We start from the raw sequence: 21,897 nt of genomic DNA, 5'->3' as shown, positions 1-21,897 counted from the left end.
CAAACTACTTAACATAGATTTTCTTTAGGGCTTTATTACGTGGTATCGGATCGGTGCATTAACTCCAGTACTTCTCGATACCAGCGTTTTAGGCAGTATCGGATACCGATACTGGTATCGGTATCGGAACATCTCTACATATACTGAACTGGTTTGGGTTGTAATGATAATTAAGGCTGGGTATCGCTTAAAGTACCCTGATACAGAGTTCTTCATTTAAAACATTAGGCCTGTCACGATAACAAATTTTGCTGGACGATAAATTGTCCCAGAAATTATTGCGATAAACGGTAATATTGTCGTTCCGAGACCATTTTCATCTAAAATGATAATGGCATAATAATGCAGGTACACCTTTTCAAAGATCAATACACTTTTATTTCTAAAGAATATTTAACACTGGAATTGGAAGACATTTTAAATATCCACAATATGTCTTTGATCTCCTTTTTAGTATGTCGTCTTTCACGCTGTTGTACAGTTGTGGAATTGCCGTTTGTGACTCGTATGTTCTCCCAGGTAATTGGTACTGGCTGTCAAACGTTTGCTGCATTCCTCGAGTGTTTGTGCGATAGACTACAGACTCTGTACTACATTTAACAATTATTTAATACTAAATATTAAATTTAAATGTATAATTAATAAATTAAATCTATCTATATGACTATCTGCCACATGGCGAATAAATGTTTGTACCAAAATAGTTCTGTTTTTCAGTCTTCATTTTGGCGAAGGTGCAGCTTCTGGTCCTCTGCAGGTCGGAGCTTCGTGGGGGCGGACACTCACTCACACACACACACACACACACACACACACACACACACAGTCACACACACACACACACAGTCTCACACACACAGTCACACACACACACACAGTCTCACACACAGTCTCACACACGCACACAGTCACACGCACACAGTCACACACACACACACAGTCACACACACACACAGTCACAGTCTGCGGACAGCCGTAGGCTTGTACCGTTAATGTTCTGTGCATTGTCGGACACATGCAGCCACTTTCCTGAAACCGCTTGCGAGACTGACAAGTCCACAGCGGCGTGTATGTCCGAGCCTGTCTCCACCTGCAGGTTGTCAACTGTGTGCTTTGGAATGAAAGGGAGAAAACGGGACGCCGAGTAACACAGCGGATATCGCTCACAAAATTATTTTTTTTTGACAGCGCCTTAACTGCAAAATGCTGCGGGAAACCCTGCTCCAACTCTCAACTAGCGTTTTCTGTCTCTCTCTCCGCCAGGAGTCCCGCCCACACAAAGACCATGCGACTGACAAGAGGGTTCACTCCTCCTTACGCTAAGGAACCGAGAGTGGTCCTCCAGTCTGAGAGAGAGAGAATCGCAACCGGAAAAATTATCGAAATTTTTTTTTTTATGGTGCGATTAATTGATTTATTGACTATCGTGACAGGCCTATAAAACATCCTTTATTTCTACTTCATTCGATACCCATCATGTGAATGGAAGCATCTTGGCATGCTAAACTCTGTCAAATATACCACGCTCGACTTCACCACACCACAGACTGTATGGGTTGTAGCTGTTGGGGTAGTGGGCCAATCACGTCACATTAAACTGAAGAAAGCTTGCAGTGACTAGCTGCGAGCAAAATCAAAGATCTGGGTACAAAAAGGGTTGAATGCAGGTATAGTTTGACTTAAGGCAGTTGGATACTTGGTGGGGTTGGATCGATACACTGATGCCAAGTATCAATTTTTTATTATATAAATTGCAGGTGGGAATTTAACTTTTTGGTACTAGAATAATAAATCAATTGACAATCCAATTTTGCAGCAATACCATTGAAGTGAGATGAACGGAGACATTTATCCTTTTTTGTTTTTTTTTTTTAAGATAAAAAAAGATGTTAAAGTTTTCCTTTTGTGGGCATAATTTGAAGTTGGATAAAAGGTAATAAATTGCAATATATCGCAATCACAATAATATCGTATTGTGACATAAGCATTGTGATAATATTGTTGGGCATCTGGTGATTTCCACCCCTAATACTTGGTACTGGGTTATTTAGGTTGATGCCTTAAAGGTGTTGAGTACCGATACCGAGCCCTACTGATAATCATTGATTGATAATCATTCATCAACCAGCCAGAACAGATGTGTAATTTAAGGCATGAGAAAGAAAATACCAATGGCTGGCTCTTAATATGAAATGTAAATCAAAATGCAAAACAGTTGCAAATATATTGGTATTTCTGCTTAGTAGGACGATAACTAGCAAGCTGTCTTAAAGCTAGGCCTACACCAGGGCCTCATCTGCCCTAGTACAATTTTTGAATAGTCTGGATTTTTAACCTCCTTTTTTATATGCAAGCTTGAGTCTGAATACAATGTGTTATGCAAAGAGTTTCTTTTTTTGCACCTTGACTCAGACTAATTGTTTACCTCTGGTATGAACCATCATGAACTTAAATGTTAGATTGATCAACTCTAACCCAAACTACTACATTGAAAGATGGCCTCCGTGGCTCCTTTTGGTGCCACGGAGGCCAAGCTAAATTGGTCTGCATGTATCTGAGAGCTGGTCTGTTTTAGAGCCTCTGCTGGGATTCCTCCAGCAAGCTAGATGGGGCAGCCCTCCTTTCCTTGGCTGGTATTTTTAGAATAGGACTGGCACTGGCCTGGGGGACCCTAACTCAGCATACATGCAACGAGATGAGAGAGACGGTGCAATGCTGCTTGAGCAAAGGTGGGATCTCCCTAGTTCGGCAATGGATGCAGGCTACTGTATGTGGGTGTACATCTGAGCACACAACTGCTTTCCAGTGTTTTATCTGTTTCAGTCCTGGTTTTAGTAATGCTCACAGTACCACATGGTGTTCGGATTTGCTTGTTTCCTTTAACTTCTAAGCAGTATTGACCTTTAAAAACTCAGTGACACAAACTCACAGTTCAGCTTTTTTATTTAAACTGTTAATATATTCAGCAAAGCACATTCAAAATGACCTAAATAAAAGCTTTGGATGCTCACCTATAACAATGTTGATTGTTCAGCACACATTGCAACAAAATCTTCCACAAACTCACGCCTTGCATCTATTGATTTTGTCGTTGCCTCAATGGTAATCTGGAGGGATTTGCCCGCTGTGGATTTAGCTTTGTTCTTGAGATGAACTTTTGATTTCAAATGGTTGTTACATGTGTCTTTGCGGGTCCAGTCAACATTATATTCACAAAACTTACAAAACAGTTGTTGTCCAGACTCATAGTAGTCGTTGGGGTATTGTTCAGCCCGGTATTTAACAGTCAATTGAGAGTTTCTTAATTTTTTCACCACCGTTGGCTTGTCAGGAGCCACTCGCGTCGACATTTTTTCCCCCCCCCACGCAACAAACTCACAACGTGAACGTGAGGACGTATGGTTACTAGGCAACATGTTTAACAATGCCATTTGGCCACGGTTTAGGTAGAGACCTTTCTACGCTTGTTTTAAACTGAAAAATGAGAAGGAAGTCGCTCATTTAACCCATCTAACCCTTTCACCAGCAGGTACAGGACATCAGAAAGGCTTCAGGATTGCGCACCGTCGGGAGGAATAGTTGACAAGCTGTAATTATAATGCCTGCCATGTAATTTTGATCTGCGCACATTTAATTACCTTTATTCCTCACTCATTCAAAACATCTGAAAGATCACTACTTTCAACTTAAACACCGGGCTTGGACTCACATTACTGCTCTAAGTCAACTCTGAGTCAGTTAATAAGGGTTTGTTAACAATAACATGTTATGGCCATAGCAGGAAGCACTTCATCTGCCACTAGCTTTAAAAAGATTTACAGGAAAAACTAAGATGTTGGAAGCAGGGATTGTGTATAGAAATATCAGATTTTGCAGACGAGGTTTTCAGGTTTGTAGGAATGCCTTTGTGACGCACGTGTTAAAAACAACGCCCCAGTTATCACCATAACTCTACATGTTAGCTTTAGCTAGGTGGAGCTACTGTAATCTGCTCATGCATTGCTTCTTATCTCTCTGAACACTGGGTGGGAGGGAAGGCTGAATGTAGCTTTTGAACTTCAGAGCTACGACCAAGCTGTAAAACAGTATTGACTAGAAAGAATATTTGAATGCTTTAATTTCCTGGATGTTTTTACGAAAGAACAATGCAAAGGAGTCCAAACTCACCATCATATTGTGAATCTGTTGATCCTGAAGAAACCTATGTATTAAGACTTTTTTATAATGAGTCCTGTAGGCCAGGGCACAAGAGACTAGAGCTGGGCAATATGGAGAAAATAACAGAAAATAATAGTATAACCTCATATCTCAATCCAAAAAAAACCAAAAAAAAACGTATTAAGCCCAGTCAGTCTATTTTGATTGTCTATGACCTGACCTGATTTGCGCTGTTTGCCATCAAACACCTGACAATTTGTAAATACCACTTCAGACAAGTTCTATGAAACCCAAGTTTATATTAGAATTTGTGACATCAAAATAAAACACTTGTTTGGCTAATGCCAAATGGTGTAGCAGCTGAAATCAGTACACCTCACCTATAGCACCCATGCTATGATGTCAGCTAACAACGCTTCATGGAACACATTTCTTTTCTGATCACATTATTTTTACTTGGCATCCAGTTGTGTTTTTGACATGGTATGGCATAGCTGGATGGTGCTGACTAGGGATGTGATGTAAAGTTCGGTCAATTTCCAGTTTTACTGGTCCGGTGTATAAGGCTAAACTGGTTTGATTTAATGCTAACTGCTTGAACAGCATTTGTCACTATGACACCTTCTGGCAAATTGAAATGTAGCTTACATTACCAACCTGTGCCAACAGCGTTAAGGCACTGAATCCAACTTGTATTGCAACTAGTGTTGGGCAGTACCGTAACTTGTTAAAGTACTTCTCAATAGTGTTGCTGTTTTCTGAATCACATAGCTTTTTAGTAGCTTAGCTCTTTTTTTTAATAGTGCAGTACGTAGCATCCACACAAGCTACCAAGGGTGTCACGAGTTTGATTTTTAAATTGAAATCACAATCTTGAGTTTTGAATTAAAAAAATGGAATCGTCAATGCTGCCAGGCCCCCATGTCAAAAAGGTAATCGGCCGCATTTTTACTCTGTTGCCTTGGTCTCAGACAAAGAGTACTCTGGATTAATTGCTGTACATCACTGGTTGAACATGTGTAATGTTAAGTAACTGCGAATGTTGCAGAGATTAGCAACGGCCCCTGGCGCAGATGACAACGTTACGCTTGTTACTGTAAGTGCAATAAACATTTGAGTAAAAAGCCAATACTTTATAAATACACCTGTTTAACAGGCATCAACATGTAGAAAAGCGGTATTTCAATCTGCTCTGTCTGCAAGTAGTCTCTGATCCACCACCGCTTTTGCTACTCTGCAAATAGCGAATTTTTACAAACGAGCTAAAATGAAAGCTCTCTGTATATAGTCTCATTGTTTACTGTATCTTAGTCTGCCATGAATCTTGAAATTTGGCAAGTTCTTGTAAACTTAGCTGCTGGCGGAAACAAACCAGCCACTCTCTCTCTACCAGCAGCACCTGCACGTGGCTAATTATTATGCACGTCAATCAGCCGTGGTGTCGGGATTAAGCTAGGAGCAGAGGGAAACTCTGCTAGCCGTTAAGCTAATTTATGCACAGTAAGCAGGTAGCATCCTGGTAGGTAGCATCACGCCACCGTATTGCGGTGATGCAGTTATCATCACAGCCATGGTGCTGACCATGGTTAAGGACCTAATTTGAAGCAAGCTCTGTCACAAGATGGAGAGCTAACTATTGATCTCCTGATGTATGACCTGAGTAGGACAGGACCTTAATTTCCAATATGAACCAGGGTAGGAACGGATATATGAAATTATCTATCTGGGAAAACACTTAATTGATTCAGGCAGTTTGGCACGTTGCTTCTAGAGGCATATGAAGGGAGTGTGGGTAGTTTTGGAGATCCTGATTTTCATGAATGTCTCATGCTAAGCTTGGCATTTGTAGATGTTAATACTCCTCCATCAGGACTGTATAGTTGATGGATTATTTTAAGATGCACTTTAATATTATATCTCCTGAAACAAGGTGCTCTTAAACATGTTTTACAAATGATTTAAAAATAGCTAAAAAAGTCTTCAGTAATACTCCAACCAAGCAAATCATAGGCATTAGCATACTTTTTTATACACTAAAAAGTACCAAGTTATTGATATAGAAGCAACACTGGTAATATCAGTGTAGTTCTGCCTAGTGTTTCTTCATCTATCCCCTGTTTTTAGAATATTTACGGTCAAATTATCCTACAATCCAGCTTCAAGTCAAGGAAGGCCCTATTCAATTAGTCTCTAACTCATTTAGGCCCAATTGAGTTGCAGCCTCACAGTGTTTTTCCAACTAATCTTTTTGAAGTTCTCTTTTAACCTTGGCACCAAAACACTGCAGGCCTTAACTGTCTTTCAGGGAGGGGCTGTAACTTTAAATATTGAATTTCCTCTTTCTGCAGTTTCACTGTAAACATGCAACATATTTACCTTCCATTGTCTGTCCGATATTCTAAATTCACTGGGAAATTGTGTCTCCATTGCAATTTAATGCAGCAGCAAATAACTAAGTTTTGCTATAAGGGTGAATGAACGTCAACAGTAACGTTACCTAAGTGAAAACAATGTAGTTCCTTTCTTAGCAACAGTTTGCTTTATTTGCAATTGTTTCTCAAAAGCATCATATGTCTTATATTTACATTCCAGGATATAATGTTGGTGTCCCTTCTCTGTCCTTTCTCACAGAAAATAGTTTTTGGATCAGAATAAAATCAGTTTTAGCCTAATGTTACTACGATGAGTCTGTTTAGCTTTACAGATTGCACACATAGCTAATGAACAATTCCAGATACATAACACATTTTGCAATGTGCATCTCACATCACATTTTCACTCCAAAATATGAACGATAACGTCACCTTCAGTGGGCTTATTTGCTAACGTCAGCTAACGTTACCTCCGAAAAATCCAGCAAATACACGGTACCCTAGGATACCGTTACCTTAAACAGGTGATGTAACGTCACTGCTCATTATACAAAGTTTAGCACAAAAAAACAAATGCTGAGGGAACATTACTACGTTTTTTTTTTTTCATTTTGATTTTGAGTGGTATGCACCCCCACTAACCTGGAAAAAGTTTGAAACCATAACGTTACAGCATGTTGGGGGAATACTGTCTCCTGCAGTGGGAAGTCAGAGGGACCGCAGCCTTTGCTAACTTTACCTTTTTTTTTTTTTTTTGTCTCATCTGGGGTCTAATAAACAGTAAATTCATCAAATTCAGTCTTTTTTTTTTTTTTTATCTAGTTTCCAATATACTGGAGCTGTCGTATTTCACGGGAGCCGCATGAGTGCGGTTTTCATGTTGAGGCTTTCATCGTGGTTTGTCACTCTGCCTGAGTTTGCCATGACTTTGCGAGTGATGACGTCTTGTCAAGTTGCTCACCCTCAAAGGGGGAGAGAGCGGATGACTGTTCGCTTGAGTTCAGTAGAGCAGACTGCTCTGCAGAGTCGTGTAATTACGACTTTGTGACTTTTCATTAACAGCTGGAGTGGCGGTGTGCCGCTGCTAAAAGAATATAGCGGAAACCCTGTATTATCCTTGGATTGTAACTCTACTTTTATCAAGTTAAAATCTTTGTCAATCCATTGTGCTGTGAGGCTAGCATACTCCCACAAGCCAGTAGGTCATTGGGCGGTGCCACGGCGTTGTAGATTTCGGGAAGACGTACGTCAGCAAAGTTACACCGACTGGGTTGTGTATAGGCTTTGAAATGGGCAGTTCATCTAATGTGAAACTCCATCACCTTGATAGTAATCCCTTTAGCTTTGGCGCTGTCCGTAAGAAATTTTCTCCCTTTCTCTAATGTTGTTTTTACCAAGGACTTGTCTTGCTGGTGGCGGTTTATGTCGCGGATCTTTCTCCGTCATGGCGCGGCCGACGGTTTCTTTTACTGTAAACAAGCCACGCGTGTGCACGTCACCTATTGACCTCCTACGTCATGCCAGCGTCATGTCCATTTGGTGGCTTCTTCTCCGAATCAGCAGTAGCAGCATATGCTAGTGGACTGTTAAACAACAACAACTTATTTGCCTATATGTTGATGGCAGTCAACGAGGCGAATACCAGCCGATACTGATGCTCTGTCGATAAATCGGTGCATCCCTAATATTTTTGTCACTTTATTTTACAGTAGTTCTTTGGTAGTGAACCCACAGGAGAACAGTGTACTCAAATACAAAACTTATAATGCACTTGTGTTTGTCATTCTTTGTCCTTCAGGTCCTTTCACAGATGTAGTCACCACCAACCTCAAACTGAAGAACCCTTCTGACAAAAAAGTGTGTTTCAAAGTGAAGACGACTGCGCCGCGCAGATACTGTGTACGGCCAAACAGTGGTGTCATCGATGCCGGAGCAACTGTCATTATCTCTGGTAAGTTTTTAAGGAGTTTTTATTCTTGAACTGTATTCTTCCCTTTTTTAAGTTGAGTGACCAGACTTCTCTTTAGCCCAAAAATGTTTGTTGTTAGACAGTGGGGAAACTGAGAGGAAAACTAGGTTGGGGATGCACGACAATTTAGTCACAGATCAACAGGGTCACATGGTGAGGTGTTAAACCCCCAAGCTGTGATTTGTGGAAGCCGTTTTCACCAAATCAAGTCCACACGGTCCGCATTACACTTGTGGTGTAGTGTACAGTATTGGATAAAGACAGAAACACCTGTATGCCAGATGTAGTTGTAGACTGTACCGTCAGTGGACACTTCAATGGCCAAATTAAGTACAGGGCTTAAAGTATTAGAGCACCGTGCCGGATCTCCGGCGTGCGGCCGTGAGGTAAAAAAAAATAAAAAAAATAATTGGGAACTTGCATGCAGTTTAATATTTTTTAGTTAATTAATTTCACCTACCAATCATATGAGAGAAACGCAGTTTCTAACTAACGCAGGGCTTAAAGTACTCGGCCTGGTGCCCAATTTCTGGAGTATGACTATTTTAGAAAAATAAATAAATTAAAAAGTCCACAGATTTGTTTTTGATGCGCTGGGTTTAACCAATCATTGAACTTCCACCTACCAATGAAACGAGTTCTAGCCAATCGGATGCAAAGTAGGGTGGGTCTTTGCCGAAAAGCGAGAGTGCGGTGTGGTCTCCATGGTAACAAGGCTAAAAAGAAAATGGAGGCAAAGTATCACACACACACACACACACACACACACACACACACACACACACACACACACACACACACCCTGTTCCAAAAAAAGTTTCAGGCTCAGGATTTTATTTCACTTTAAGCCCTGTAAGTAACTTACAATTGCATAATATATTCACTTGGTTAAATAAAGTCAGTACTGGTATCCAGTATTTTAGCATTAACAAATATTAATTTATGTAAGGAAACATGCTGAATTATGCATCTTGCTAAATAATGAGGCTCCTTTCCAAAAAGGAGATACTGCAGAGGAAGATATCTCCAAGTCTTAAAAGAGACTTTTTAAATTTTTTATAAATCTCTTTCTGCTTAAACAAAAGACACTCCGATTTTGGCAACATTTGAATACCTAGCGTTATTAAAACAAAACAGCCTGTACTCATTAGTCATGTTTCCATCTAGTTGTCAAGTGAATTTTAAGCAAACTTATAAAATGTTGACGTTACGCATGGTTGCAGATTGCAAACCGCCTAGCTAAAATCAAAGAGTTTAGAAGCTAAGTTCTTTGGCTAAATGGAGAGAGGTAGCATCGTACAAGTTGGCCACCTGTGCAGAACACAGAATATTCTTTTTCGAAAAAGGCAAAAACCACCTCACCCACCCCCAAGAGAGGGAGGATATCCTCAACATGCCTGTCATTCCAGAGGGTATCTTTGGCTCTGCGTCTCTTTCTCAGAGCGACGCACGTGTCGAGAGCCCTGAACACAGGGACGGACCTGCTGTCCAGGGGCACTCGGGTATACGGGGAATGGACTTTGCACCCGGAGATCGTGGAACAGATTTGGGTGCGCTATGGTTGTGCCACTGTGGATCTGTTCGTGTCAAGATAAATCGCTCAATGCATGATGTTTTTCTGCCTGCTCAGTCCCCTCGGCGTAGACGCATGACTGGCCGCGCAAGCTGCTTTACGCATTCTCTCCCCTGGCCTTAATTCCTCCGATTCTGTCCAGAGTGAGAGAACAAGGTCACATGCTGATTCTGATAGCTCCACACGGCCTGCTATGCATTGGCCAGAGATTTATCAGCTGCTCCGTGCCCAGCCTTGGCAGCTCCTGCTCCACAGGGACCTACTGTCGCAGGGAGAGGGGATGGTGTTTCACCTACCCCCAGAGCGCCTGGCACCGTGGGCTTGTCCCGTGAGTGGCTCGACCTGACCACTGTGGGACTCCCACAGAGGGTGGTCGCAACTATCCAGAATGCTAGGTCGTCCTCCACTAGGTCTCTGTTCAGCTGTAAGTGGAGGGTGTTTGAGGAATGGTGTCACAAAGGACACATTCCTTATCTGTGTTCAGTGTGGGTGATTTTATCATTCTTGCAGGACTTAATAAATGAAAAGCCTTTTCTGTCATGTGGGATTTGTAGGTAAAACGGCGAGCCAGCATTTGCAGGTGTGTCGTTTTATGAAGGGAGCGTGCAGGCTTCTCCCTGTCTCCAGATCACTGGTGCCCCCGTGGAATTTGACGATGGTTTTGGAGGGGCTTAAGGGTCCTCCGTTTTGAACCACTGGAGGGAGCAGACTTGAAACATCTGTTTTTAAAGACAGTGTTGTTAGGTCTGGCCTCAGTTAAATAGGTTAGCGATATTCATGCTTTCTCAGTGCACCCTTCGTGCGCTCAGTTTGCGGTGATGCGCAGATGATATTGAAGTCCAATCCAAGGGGCGGGAGTGTTTCAGATGGAGCGATCAGCTGTTTGTTTTCTGGACTAATCCTCACAAGGGGAAACCTGTCACAAAGCAAAGCCTCTCCTGCTGGGTGGTGGAGGCTATTGCCTTGGCTCATACGGGTCAGGGCTTCAGCCTCCCGCTCTTCTGCGTGCGCACTTGACTAGTGGCTTGGCCGCATCCTGGGCCCTATTCAGGGCTGTTTCTGTTCGGGACATTTGTGCTGCACTGAGCTTGTCCTCGCTTCTCACTTTTGTCCGCTATTAAATGTTGGACGTCTCAGCCCCATACGTGGCACGTGTGGTGTTTGGAGTCCTTACTGAAACAGAGTGACCCTCCTGCAGGTTGGGGGAACTACCATATCCCATAGTGAGACATCAAAACGAATATTATGAAAAAGAACTTAAGGTTATAATAATAACCCCCATTATTTGAGTAATATGAGTGAGATGTCTCACCAGACAACCCTTCTTGTTGGGCTGGTGAGAGTTGCTTTTCTTGAATGACATTGTGCCATCTGCACACACTATTTATAGTAGGTGGCGCTACCTCATGTGGACGGTTACGCGTTCAACAGCCAATCAGGATTGGCGTAATGGTTAGGAGATGATAGAATTAACTTATTTACAGAAAAAGACAACATGAGGTTGATCAGAAGCCTTTAACCTTCAGTGTGGGACAAATGTACTAATTTGAGATACTACATTACATAAAGAACATTTAATTTTTGTCTTGCTGAAGTGTACATCTAATTTAGGCAAACTTAGATTTTTAACATGGCAGTGTGTTGTTGCTTAGAATAGATGTATTATGCTGAATATTTAGCTATCATTTTCTGTGCAGAGAATTCTTTGCTCTAATGTTTTAACATTGTTCATCTTTCATTTACAGTCATGCTACAGCCCTTTGACTATGACCCCAATGAGAAAAGTAAACACAAATTCATGGTGCAGACGATTTTTGCCCCATCAAATGTTTCTGACATGGATTCATTGGTGAGTGATTTTTTTTTTTTTTTTAATTTACTTTTAAGACTTTTATCAAAGATGTTGTATTTAAAAATGTTTATAGCAAAACCCCTACATTTGTATCACTAGCCATTTTAATGTTTGGAAATCCACACACCATCAAAAATAAGGATGCATTGAAGTTGGAGCTCAACACAAATGTTTGCTTCCATACTGGTGTTACTCTGTGTAAGACAAACTCCTACTCCTGTAAGAAACCAGTTTTCTTTGGATTAGTTGTGTTGGTTCTCACAATATTGCTGTATTACTTTGCAAAACAACCAACCTAAACAAAAGACTCATCGATTTTAATTTGAATGATTTTTTTATCAGATTATTTAAGAGTAGATAAATGATTTCCACCTGAATTCGAAACTTCCCATGTATCCAAAAGATATTTTGTGTCCTGCTGCAAGAAGTCACTGTTCAACACAGTTTACTGTAAACTAGGTCCTCATGCAGCTAGGACAGCTCAGAATATTCTTTACATTACAGAAAGTAAACTGCAAAATGGGGTAGAACATAAATAAGCTCTTAACTATGCTGGGGTCTCTTAAAACAATAAAAAAGATAAATGGTTATAATAAATTGTTTACACTGAAAATCCCACGAAAACCTCATCAATTTTGTATTAATTGAGTTACTCGCCATGTAAAGCTCTCTGCTCTTGGAAAGGGCCACATTAAACAAATTGAGAACTTCTCAGTTGTCCACCAGAGGTCAGCAAAGACTTAGTCAGTCAGTAAAACATTCACATACCCTGAAGTCATGTTCATGAGCGGGCTTGTCTTGAATGAGAAGCAAAATCCATGAAGTGTAGAGGAACAAAGGTTTGACTGGTCCTGATATGTAAACTGGAATCTAATAAAGTTTCTGTTTTATCAACTGTGTTACCTTTCACTTGTGACACAGATTTATTTTTTTTCTTTCTCAACCATTAAGCAAATCTGTGCTTTATAAGAATTTTTTATTGCAAGCACCTTGTTGTTGAGTCTGTGTGTGCGTGCGTGTGTGTGTGTGTGTGTGTGTGTGTGTGAGTTGATGAATAACAGGCCCATTTTTCATCTTCAACAGTGGAAAGATGCAAAACCCGATGATCTCATGGATTCCAAGCTGAGATGTGTCTTCGAGCTGCCTTCTGAAAATGATAAAGTGGTAAGAAGTACTGCCGCACATTAAAACCCGCTTATTTCCACATAATTTAAATCATAACCGGAGTATGATTTTTGTCGCTGAAGTCTTTTGTTCAATGCTTAACTTTGAAAATTTCCAGAATACCATAGCTTTCTTTAGAGGCAAGAACTTAGGAAAAACTCCACAGCTATAATGTCAAATAAGTAGAGAATGCTGTTCTAGGTGCAAAAATATACAAAAAGAAAAAAACCTTAGCTTCTGATTTTCGTCTCCCCTCCTCTGTGCTTTTATCTTGCTTACTCTTTACACTTAAATAATAATAAGGTGACCTTGGGTGTTTTTGAATGGCACCTAAAGTATTATTCATTCTTTACACTCAATACATTATCAGCTGTTTACTTCCCAAACGTCATCTGAAATACTTATTGTGTCATGCTATGTCATATGTACATTTTTCAAATGGTGAAAATGTTATTTTGCCGGATAGATCGGAAGGATTACCATCGTGAAACTCAATGCTGTTAGATGAGCAACTCATTTGGCATCTCCAGGTGTGTCAGAGGTGGCACAGAGCAGTCTAGACGCTTCTCAGGTCGATAAAGGGAGTTGGTAGCAACTGGGATTGTGACAAATATCAAATGCTGAAGCTTGACACTTGATATTAAAAACAGACCATTAACTCGCTCCAAGCTGGCCGAAAAAGAAATTGATGCTTCAAAAGATAAAATAAAAACGTGGTACAATGATGGGAAGACAGCTCTTCAGAGAAAGATACAGTACGGTAATATGTTATGGTTACACCACACATAGCTGCTCAAGTATAAATTGTTTTGAAATTTACAAGCAACATTGACATTCTTCATCAAATTTCACACTGTATAGTATATAAATGTTTCGTTGTGGGATTCATGAATTCTTTGCATGCGTCTGATCACGTCTGAAGAACCGAAGCCAGTGGGTGCCTTTTGCACTGCATTTTGCATTTTAGTGGCTAACGTCACCTATGCCGCCTACATCAAGCCCAAGTGCACCGATGTGAATACCAAGTGCAGCTGCTGTGAAAGCATTTCAAGGTGAGAGAAGAGCTTTAAAAGATGAACAGTTTTTTAAGGTGTTTACTTAGTTGGTTGCTCCAACCACTAGTTAAACATTGTAGAAAAATAGCTAGTTTAGACTTATATCTGGAACTGCATTACACTAAATGTGTTTCTAACGTTTTGTCAATCCATATAGAGTCATACTTGATGACAGCTGTCAGGACTTTTATGCTAATGTAACTGAACATCTTAGAACATATAAACCTCAATATAAACTTAACACACCCATCCATCCATCCATCCATCCATCCAAATACATAGCTCTATATATTTATACCAGTCTACTCACATGTTTATGAACACGCACATGGATGGATGGATGGATGGATGACTGACAGACAGCTAGTACTATTTACAATATCCACGATGTAGTCCTCTCACTGCTAACTCCAAAAATGAAACCTTGCAGTCGGCACGTTTTTTCAGCGAACCCAAGCAAAGGCAATGATTGGCTGATTCCTGCCACCCTGAACATGAATGACCAAGTCCTTAATCACACAAATGGTGAGGCTTGTGTCCCCCTCGTACATTAACACACAGCCGTATCTTTTTACCAGCATTGCGCACACCACAGCAGCTTCGTTGAATTGACAGCAAAGCTTCAGTCAACCGATTCGTTGGAACTGGGCCATTGGACGAATTTTGGTCAATTTAGGTCGATCCAGGGGTCTGTGTATCGTGTAGTCGTATATGTGATAATACAACTGGATTCCAATTCATATCGGTGAAGCTTTACACCCCTACAAATAATACATAACCGTGACAAGCTGACCAAACGGTTCAGATTTTTTACTTGAACCGTTCCATCCTTAATTGTAATGGATCGCCTTAGTTTGTCCTTATTAAACTGGTGACTCTGAGCCTGTATTAATGAGCTCTCAGTGTAATCAGGTTTTAGATAAGCAGTGCTGCTGGACAGCTCAGCACAGTTCAGGTAAAATATGCCACCAGGGCCAGCCAGATTTAGCTCATGTTAAGAAGCTCTAGAGTGTGGATATGTGGACTGCTGAGTCAACATGGTATCTGCTCTGCTTTGGCATGTGTATCATGTATGTTATGTGCATTGTGTAAAGAATGTAACTTTGTAGGCTTAAGATGTAGTGTAAGGTTTAATGTTAAGTGGAAATTCGTGTTTAGAGCAACATTTTTGTAGTACGTAAGAAGGGCTGGGTATCAAACCTTGATACTTTTTCAGTACCAACAAAATGTGTTTCTCGCTGTATCAAAAACTGTCAAGTACTGAGAGCTGGTTAACAATTACTACAAAGTTCTTGCACACCAGAAAGTCTTGTAGACAAGATCGTGTCAGAAACTGACTTGTGAAAGAACCAAAAAAAATCCTGTCCACTGCTTACCCATTGAAGATTTAAGAACCGAAAAAGCGTAAATAAGTGAGCACAAGTGATTGACAGTGCAGGATTATTATTATTATTATTATTCATTATTAATATTATTGTCAGAGGTACTGAAACAACATAAAATATTATGGTCAGATTTGAAATCTTGTTTACAAAGTTTGGGGGTTAAATTCAGTGTTTTGCTTGTTTATATATATATATATATATATATATATATATATATATATATATATATATATATATATATATATATATATATATATATATATATATATATATATATATATAAAATTAAGAAAAGTCTTTTCTAATTGGCACTAGTATAGCAACATTTAGAAAGATACCCAGCCCTACTGTATGTACAAATAGTGTTGCTAGTATGCAGTTGATAGAGGTGCAGTGTGGTTAGGCCAAGGACTTAATTTAGGCACCTCAACAGACATCCCTCTTTTGGTATGCTTGAATATACTTTTGAGGTGCCTGAATAAAAATAAAAAAAGCTTATGAACAGAGGTTCCTACTTAATTACCCCAGTTACAGGCCCACACCAACTCTACTGTACGACACAAAAAAGGTCAATAATTTATGATTGGCCATCCTGATGTTTGCTGTAGCACTTATTTAGTATAATTTGGTCCACAAATGACCTGGGCCTTGATGGACTTTATATAAATATTTGCCTTGGATTCTGGCACAAGGGATATTAACATCATATCATGTCTGTGTATTGATTGTCAACCCTCATCTACAATACAGTTGTATTTCCATTACAAAGCCCCTCATTTCCCCATGCTGTCATAGTGTCTGTCCCACAAAATAAAGCCACATCAAACATGACGTCTGGAGGGACGCATTTCCTCTCTGGTCTCTTTGATCTGGCACTTTGAGCTTCTGGGCCTTGGACATGGCTGCCTTTCTTTGGCACAGGCTCCCGTCTAGAGGCTAACCTCCCCACTTAGCTCAGGGCATGCTGGATTTCACTTCAGTGGTTCTCTCCCTTTTCTTGTTGGGTAGAATGACGTGGAGGCGACCAAAGCAGCCCCAGTGATGAACTCTGCAAAGGCCGACTCATCAGCAGCCACGGTGCCTCTCACTGCCTCAATGGACGATACAGAGATGAAGAAAGTGCTGGAGAAGTGCAAGAGGCTGCAGACTGAGATGAACAAGCTGGCTGATGAGAATCGGCAATTAAAGGTTAGATGTGTTGATAAATTATTATATTCATAACATGGTAAAATATTTGGGTTTTAAAGGCCTTTCTCACAGCAGACATTTTGACTTGTCATAGTAGGAAAAACACAGGTGTTATTAAGAACACAGTGACAGTGAGCCAGCATGCACCAGGAACCTGAAATCAAAGCAGCTAAATGGAATTCATCCATCATTAATTTCATTATTTACACCCGTGCTTTTTCTTCTATGACAAGTCAAAATGTCTTCTATTAGAAAGGCCTATTGTGGTTTTCAGTCTAATGTATTTTACAAAGATTAAAACTAAAACCAAATGTAAAGCAATGGATCATGTTGTTGCCAAACTTTGAGTGAATCACAATGGTCAGAAAACTGGATGTTGTGGGTTTTTAAGGTTTGGTGACCTTTTAATAGTTGGCCAGGTTGCATTTATACCTGTTTGAGATCCAATCACAATGCGTGCTAGACCAGTTCCAGGTGTCTGGTCTGGCCGATCCTAAATACATTTCTATGGCAGTGCTTTCTGTGGGTATTTATACCTAGCATTAACATGCATTTTTGCAATCAAAGAGAGCCAATTTTACATAGGTCTGGCTCTCACTATATTTGTCAAACAATGGAACCAGACCAGCTTCATATTTCAAGAGAAACCACTATTACTACGGCAACAGCACAAACTACACATGCTCCAGAGCAGCCTTTTGTCCAACTGCCTCGCATGTAATAAGTAATGCACACAAATTTACAGAAAGCTCTGCAACAAGCAATTCCCCTAAAAAGCCAACTAAACAGTCTACAGTGTTAAACAACAAGGTAACGCACAGTACAAATGGCTGTCAAACACAAGTTACCCGAAACATCAAGAACAATAGATTTGACTGACTTTTACACATACTTCTTGTGATCTATATATCTTTGTTGACTTGAGCCCCCCCAAAATGGCTCTCAATTTCATAATTCAAATATAATCAAAGTATCAGATGAAACATTTTTTTAATAGTACACAAAAGCAAAGTACAAAAGTGAAGAAGGGAATACTATTTACTTTAATGTTTATTGAAAGATCATTGTTTGAATTGTTCAAAAATCTAAAACAAGGTTTATGAATATAAGATTTACTAAAAGTCTATACATTCTAGCCTTAAACTGCTTTTATTTACCAAAGTCAAATGTAGATATTATTGTTGTTAAATATGCATTAATGGTTTTGGGTCATTGGGACACATTCAATTCCAACCAATGGATTCCAAGAAAAAGTGGCTTAATTAATGCTTGTTAACATACCATGTATTGTACAGATCTGTTGACCGTTTTCTGCTCTGCTCCTCTTCCTCCGTTACAGGATGATGGTATGAGAATGAGAAAGGTACCTCGCTCAGACCACATGACATCAAACTCAACTAGCCTCCTCGGCCGAGAAGCCAGCACCGCCTCCCTGCCCTCCCTCCTCGTCGTCATAGCAGCCATCTTCATCGGATTCTTCCTAGGGAAGTTCATCTTGTAGACTGGGAGATGCATGCCAGCCGTATCCCTCCCCCCCCCCCCCCCCGTCCCGGCTCCGGAATAAAACAGGCCTGGAAAAAACGAGAAGTCTTTGTGTTGACTTTGCCATATCATTGGTAGTGTGGCCTACAGTGAACACATCTGTACAGCATCATTCAAAGGCGTCGCCTTTTTACAATCTTACACGGTTAGTTCACACAGAGAGTTGAGAAAAGGAAGGCGACAAAAAAGTGATTGCTCCCTTTTTTTGTTTTCTGTTTTTTGATGGCGGGATTATACAGGTAATGTGGTGGAACAATGAAAGTTATATACGATCACTCAACATGGAAGATGCACCTAGAGCGAACCATGGGCAAGAGGCAGTCAGATTAAATTTCTCTCTCTTTTTTTTCTTTTTCTTTCTTTCTCTCTGTTTTTAATAGGAATTGAAATGGAATGTTAGGTGTCTTGTACATGTTTTAAATCCTTTTAAACAAAAAAGGAAAGAACTTCCATCAAAAAGACATTGCTACCTGTTGCTGGATTGCCTCTGAAGTAAATTCGTTCAATTTGTAAGTTCTACTTCTTGTCTTGGAATGTTCAGGTCCAGCTGGGGATAATATAGGTGCCTCGTTCTTGTACATTTCTGTCCTTTCCTTTTTTCTCACAACACCAATGCAGACTTTATATATTATTATTATTATTATTATTATTATACAAATCATATATTCCTTCTGAGGCAAATATTGACTGAAATAAGGTCTCCATTCTTAAAATCCTGTTCCATGGTATTGAGCATTGAAGAAATAAAAATGAAAAAATGTGGTTTTGATAGCCGTCTCTTCCTATGTCTCCCCCTTTAATGATACCCTAGCCCTTAAATTTTCATTATTTGATGCCATAAAATGAGCGTACTGCGTGCATGTGCCAGGTTTTCCGTCAGTATTGCCGCCAACATTTTGTATTGAATACATTTTTATTTATTTATTTTTTTCTTCTTGGTACAAGGACAAAGTACAGTGTGTGAGCTAACCATGTGTTTTAATTACACTTCAGCTAATATTTGGCTTTCAGTTATTAGATGCCAAGAGTCACGGAACTAGAAACCTCAGGCATCTGCTTGGTTGGTTATGAGCTTGAATTGAAGAACTTTTGTAAACTGTTAAACTATGCTTTGTTTACTGACTGGAATAATCGGGGTGGAAGTTTGGATCTCTTGAATTCTACTACTATTGAATATAGTTATGAAGGGAGGGGACTCTTATACATTTTAATGGTTTCATCATGCACAAAATAGGGGTTGTTTCTCAGTATTTTTGAGGTTGTTCTGCCAAGGTAATTTGGTACATTGGATGGCAAAATCTGCAGCGGTCATTTGGCCCCAAACTTAACTCATTTCAGCATGAGGGCTAAAATACAGAACCTTCTTTACAAGATGCTTATTTTTTGCCAAAAGTGTAACCTGCAATCTTTTAATTAAAGCGTAAAGTATTATGATTCATACTGACTCCTGGAGGACAGGGTAGCGTGGGAAAAGACCACTGTTTTTATTCTGGTTATTCTCCATCTTGGCAGAATACCGTGTCGTGCTTTACTGTGACTATATGAGGCGACAGAGGCGCTGTGATTAGATGACCAGCTCTTGAATCACGATTTTTTTTTATTTATAGTTTTCACCTTCATTTAGTCATGGGGGAGTTACACTGAGAGCAGTGCTCTTTTTTTTTTTTTTTCAGGAAAGCCCTGATCTATTTACACAGTTCGACATTCACACCTGGAAGCTGTCCAGGGGCCGTTTCAGAAAGCAGGTTTAGTGAAAAATCTGAGTTTGTTAAGCCTGAGATTAGGGAAACTCTGGGTTTTCGGTTTCAGCAAGGGAAGTTATTTAAACTTGAGAGAGAGGGGGGGGGGGGGTAACTCCAGCCCGTTTCAGCAAGAGAGGTAACTTAACCTCAGTCAGTTACTATGGCAACTTAGCCTGTAAACCTAACCTGGTCGGGCGCAGGTTTTCTTCAATAAACCTCGAGTTTCTCTGTCTCCTCCCTCTGACACAGCGCTCTTTCATTTCCTCATTCATTCATTCATTCAGTCTGTATCAGGCGCATCTTAGCGCAGTTTATCTGCATGAATAAAAAAATGGGGTTGGTTTATTAACTCTTAGGCAGACTATAAAACACTTTTTTTTCTCAAAACAAGACCTTCCCTTTCGTCGACGATCCCGTTGATGAAGAAGCTGTATTACTTTGCAGGGAGTTAAACATACGTCGGGAGATGATATTGAGGCCCCGACTATAGATGCATTTTCATTTCCAGATACTAGCCTACCTATTTGAGCGGTATCGTTTTTCTTTCTTTCTTCCCAGTCTATCAGTTATGTAGCCTACATAACCTTATCTATCCTCATATCAATAACGTCACCCATCGTGGGCATGCTCTACATCCCAGCAGATTATTTGTCACATGACGTTTTTTTTTTGCAAATGGCAGTTTTCTTTAAAACATTGGTGATGCGGAGCATATTAGTAAAGCCACTGTATAGTAAAGCGTCTTTTATGATGTTTTTGACACTCTATATTGATTTCTTTATTTTTTATTTCTATGACATAATATGACTTTTTTTTAAACAATTTTATGAAATACTATACTATGACTTTTTAAATAAAAATGTTTAGTCACTAATCTAACATTTTTGAAATTTCTATGACCGTATACTATGACTTTTTTGACATACTATGACTTTCAATGACATTTTTATGGCATAGTATACTGACATGACATTTTTATGACGTACTATACTATTGACGTTTTTGACATTATGGCATACTGTACAATACTATGATTTTTTTGACAAACTATACGATGATTTTTATTTACATTTTTATGACACTATACTATTAGTTTTTTGACAGTTTCATATACTTTGACTTTTTTATGACATACTATACTATGACTTTTTTTGACAAAGTGGCACTCATAAGTTTATGAACCCATGCTAAAGTTGACTAGGACACCAATTTTCTTTGTGAATGAATAATGTATCATAAATAAATAAATGTTCTTCCTTAAAATACAGGGGGCATAAGTAAGTATACCCCTATGTTAAATTCCCATAGAGGCAGGCAGATTTTTATTTTTACAGGCCAGTTATTTCATGGATCCAGGATACTATGCATCCTGATAAAGTTCCCTTGGTCTTTGGAATTAAAATAGCCCCACATCATCACATACCCTTCACCATACCTAGAGACTGGCATGGTTGTATTTCAGTTAGCCTAATAGCTGGTTTGATTTGCATTGAGAGATGATTTCATGGAAAGTACCCCTTTATTAGTGATTTAAAGTGACTTTTTTCGACATACTATGACTTTTTCCACTTTTTTCGACATACTATGCTTTTACTTTTTTCAACATACTATACTATGACTTTTTCCCACTTTTGACGACATACTATACTATAACTTTTTTCCACTTTTTTTCAACATACTATGACTTTTTTTGACATACTTTGACTATTTCCAACATATTTTTACTTTTTTCGACATACTATGACTTTTTTTTCGACATATACTATGACTTTTTTCCACTTTTTTTGATATACTATGACTTTTTCCCACTTTTGTCGTCATACTATAACTTTTTTCGACATACTATGACTTTTTTCCACATTTTTTCGACATACTAGTATGACTTTTTTCCACTTTT

General features: G+C 39.5%; 1 protein-coding gene across 1 annotated transcript in view; it reads left to right on the top strand.

The window, feature by feature from the left end:
• The window catches only part of vapal (VAMP (vesicle-associated membrane protein)-associated protein A, like), a 22,538-nt gene extending 3,511 nt beyond the window's left edge, over positions 1-19,027 (top strand). The window contains exons 2-6 of the mRNA XM_078264374.1: positions 8,329-8,481; positions 11,818-11,921; positions 13,008-13,088; positions 16,537-16,716; positions 18,056-19,027. Coding sequence (XP_078120500.1) covers positions 8,329-8,481; positions 11,818-11,921; positions 13,008-13,088; positions 16,537-16,716; positions 18,056-18,217 — 680 coding nt within the window. The 3' untranslated portion in view covers positions 18,218-19,027. The remainder of the gene's footprint in view (positions 1-8,328; positions 8,482-11,817; positions 11,922-13,007; positions 13,089-16,536; positions 16,717-18,055) is intronic.
• The last annotated feature ends 2,870 nt before the right edge of the window (positions 19,028-21,897 follow it).

The sequence above is a fragment of the Sander vitreus genome, chromosome 12 (assembly GCF_031162955.1).
Source record: "Sander vitreus isolate 19-12246 chromosome 12, sanVit1, whole genome shotgun sequence".
Classification (NCBI taxonomy): Eukaryota; Metazoa; Chordata; class Actinopteri; order Perciformes; family Percidae; genus Sander; species Sander vitreus.
This window is presented reverse-complemented; position numbering and strand designations above follow the sequence as displayed.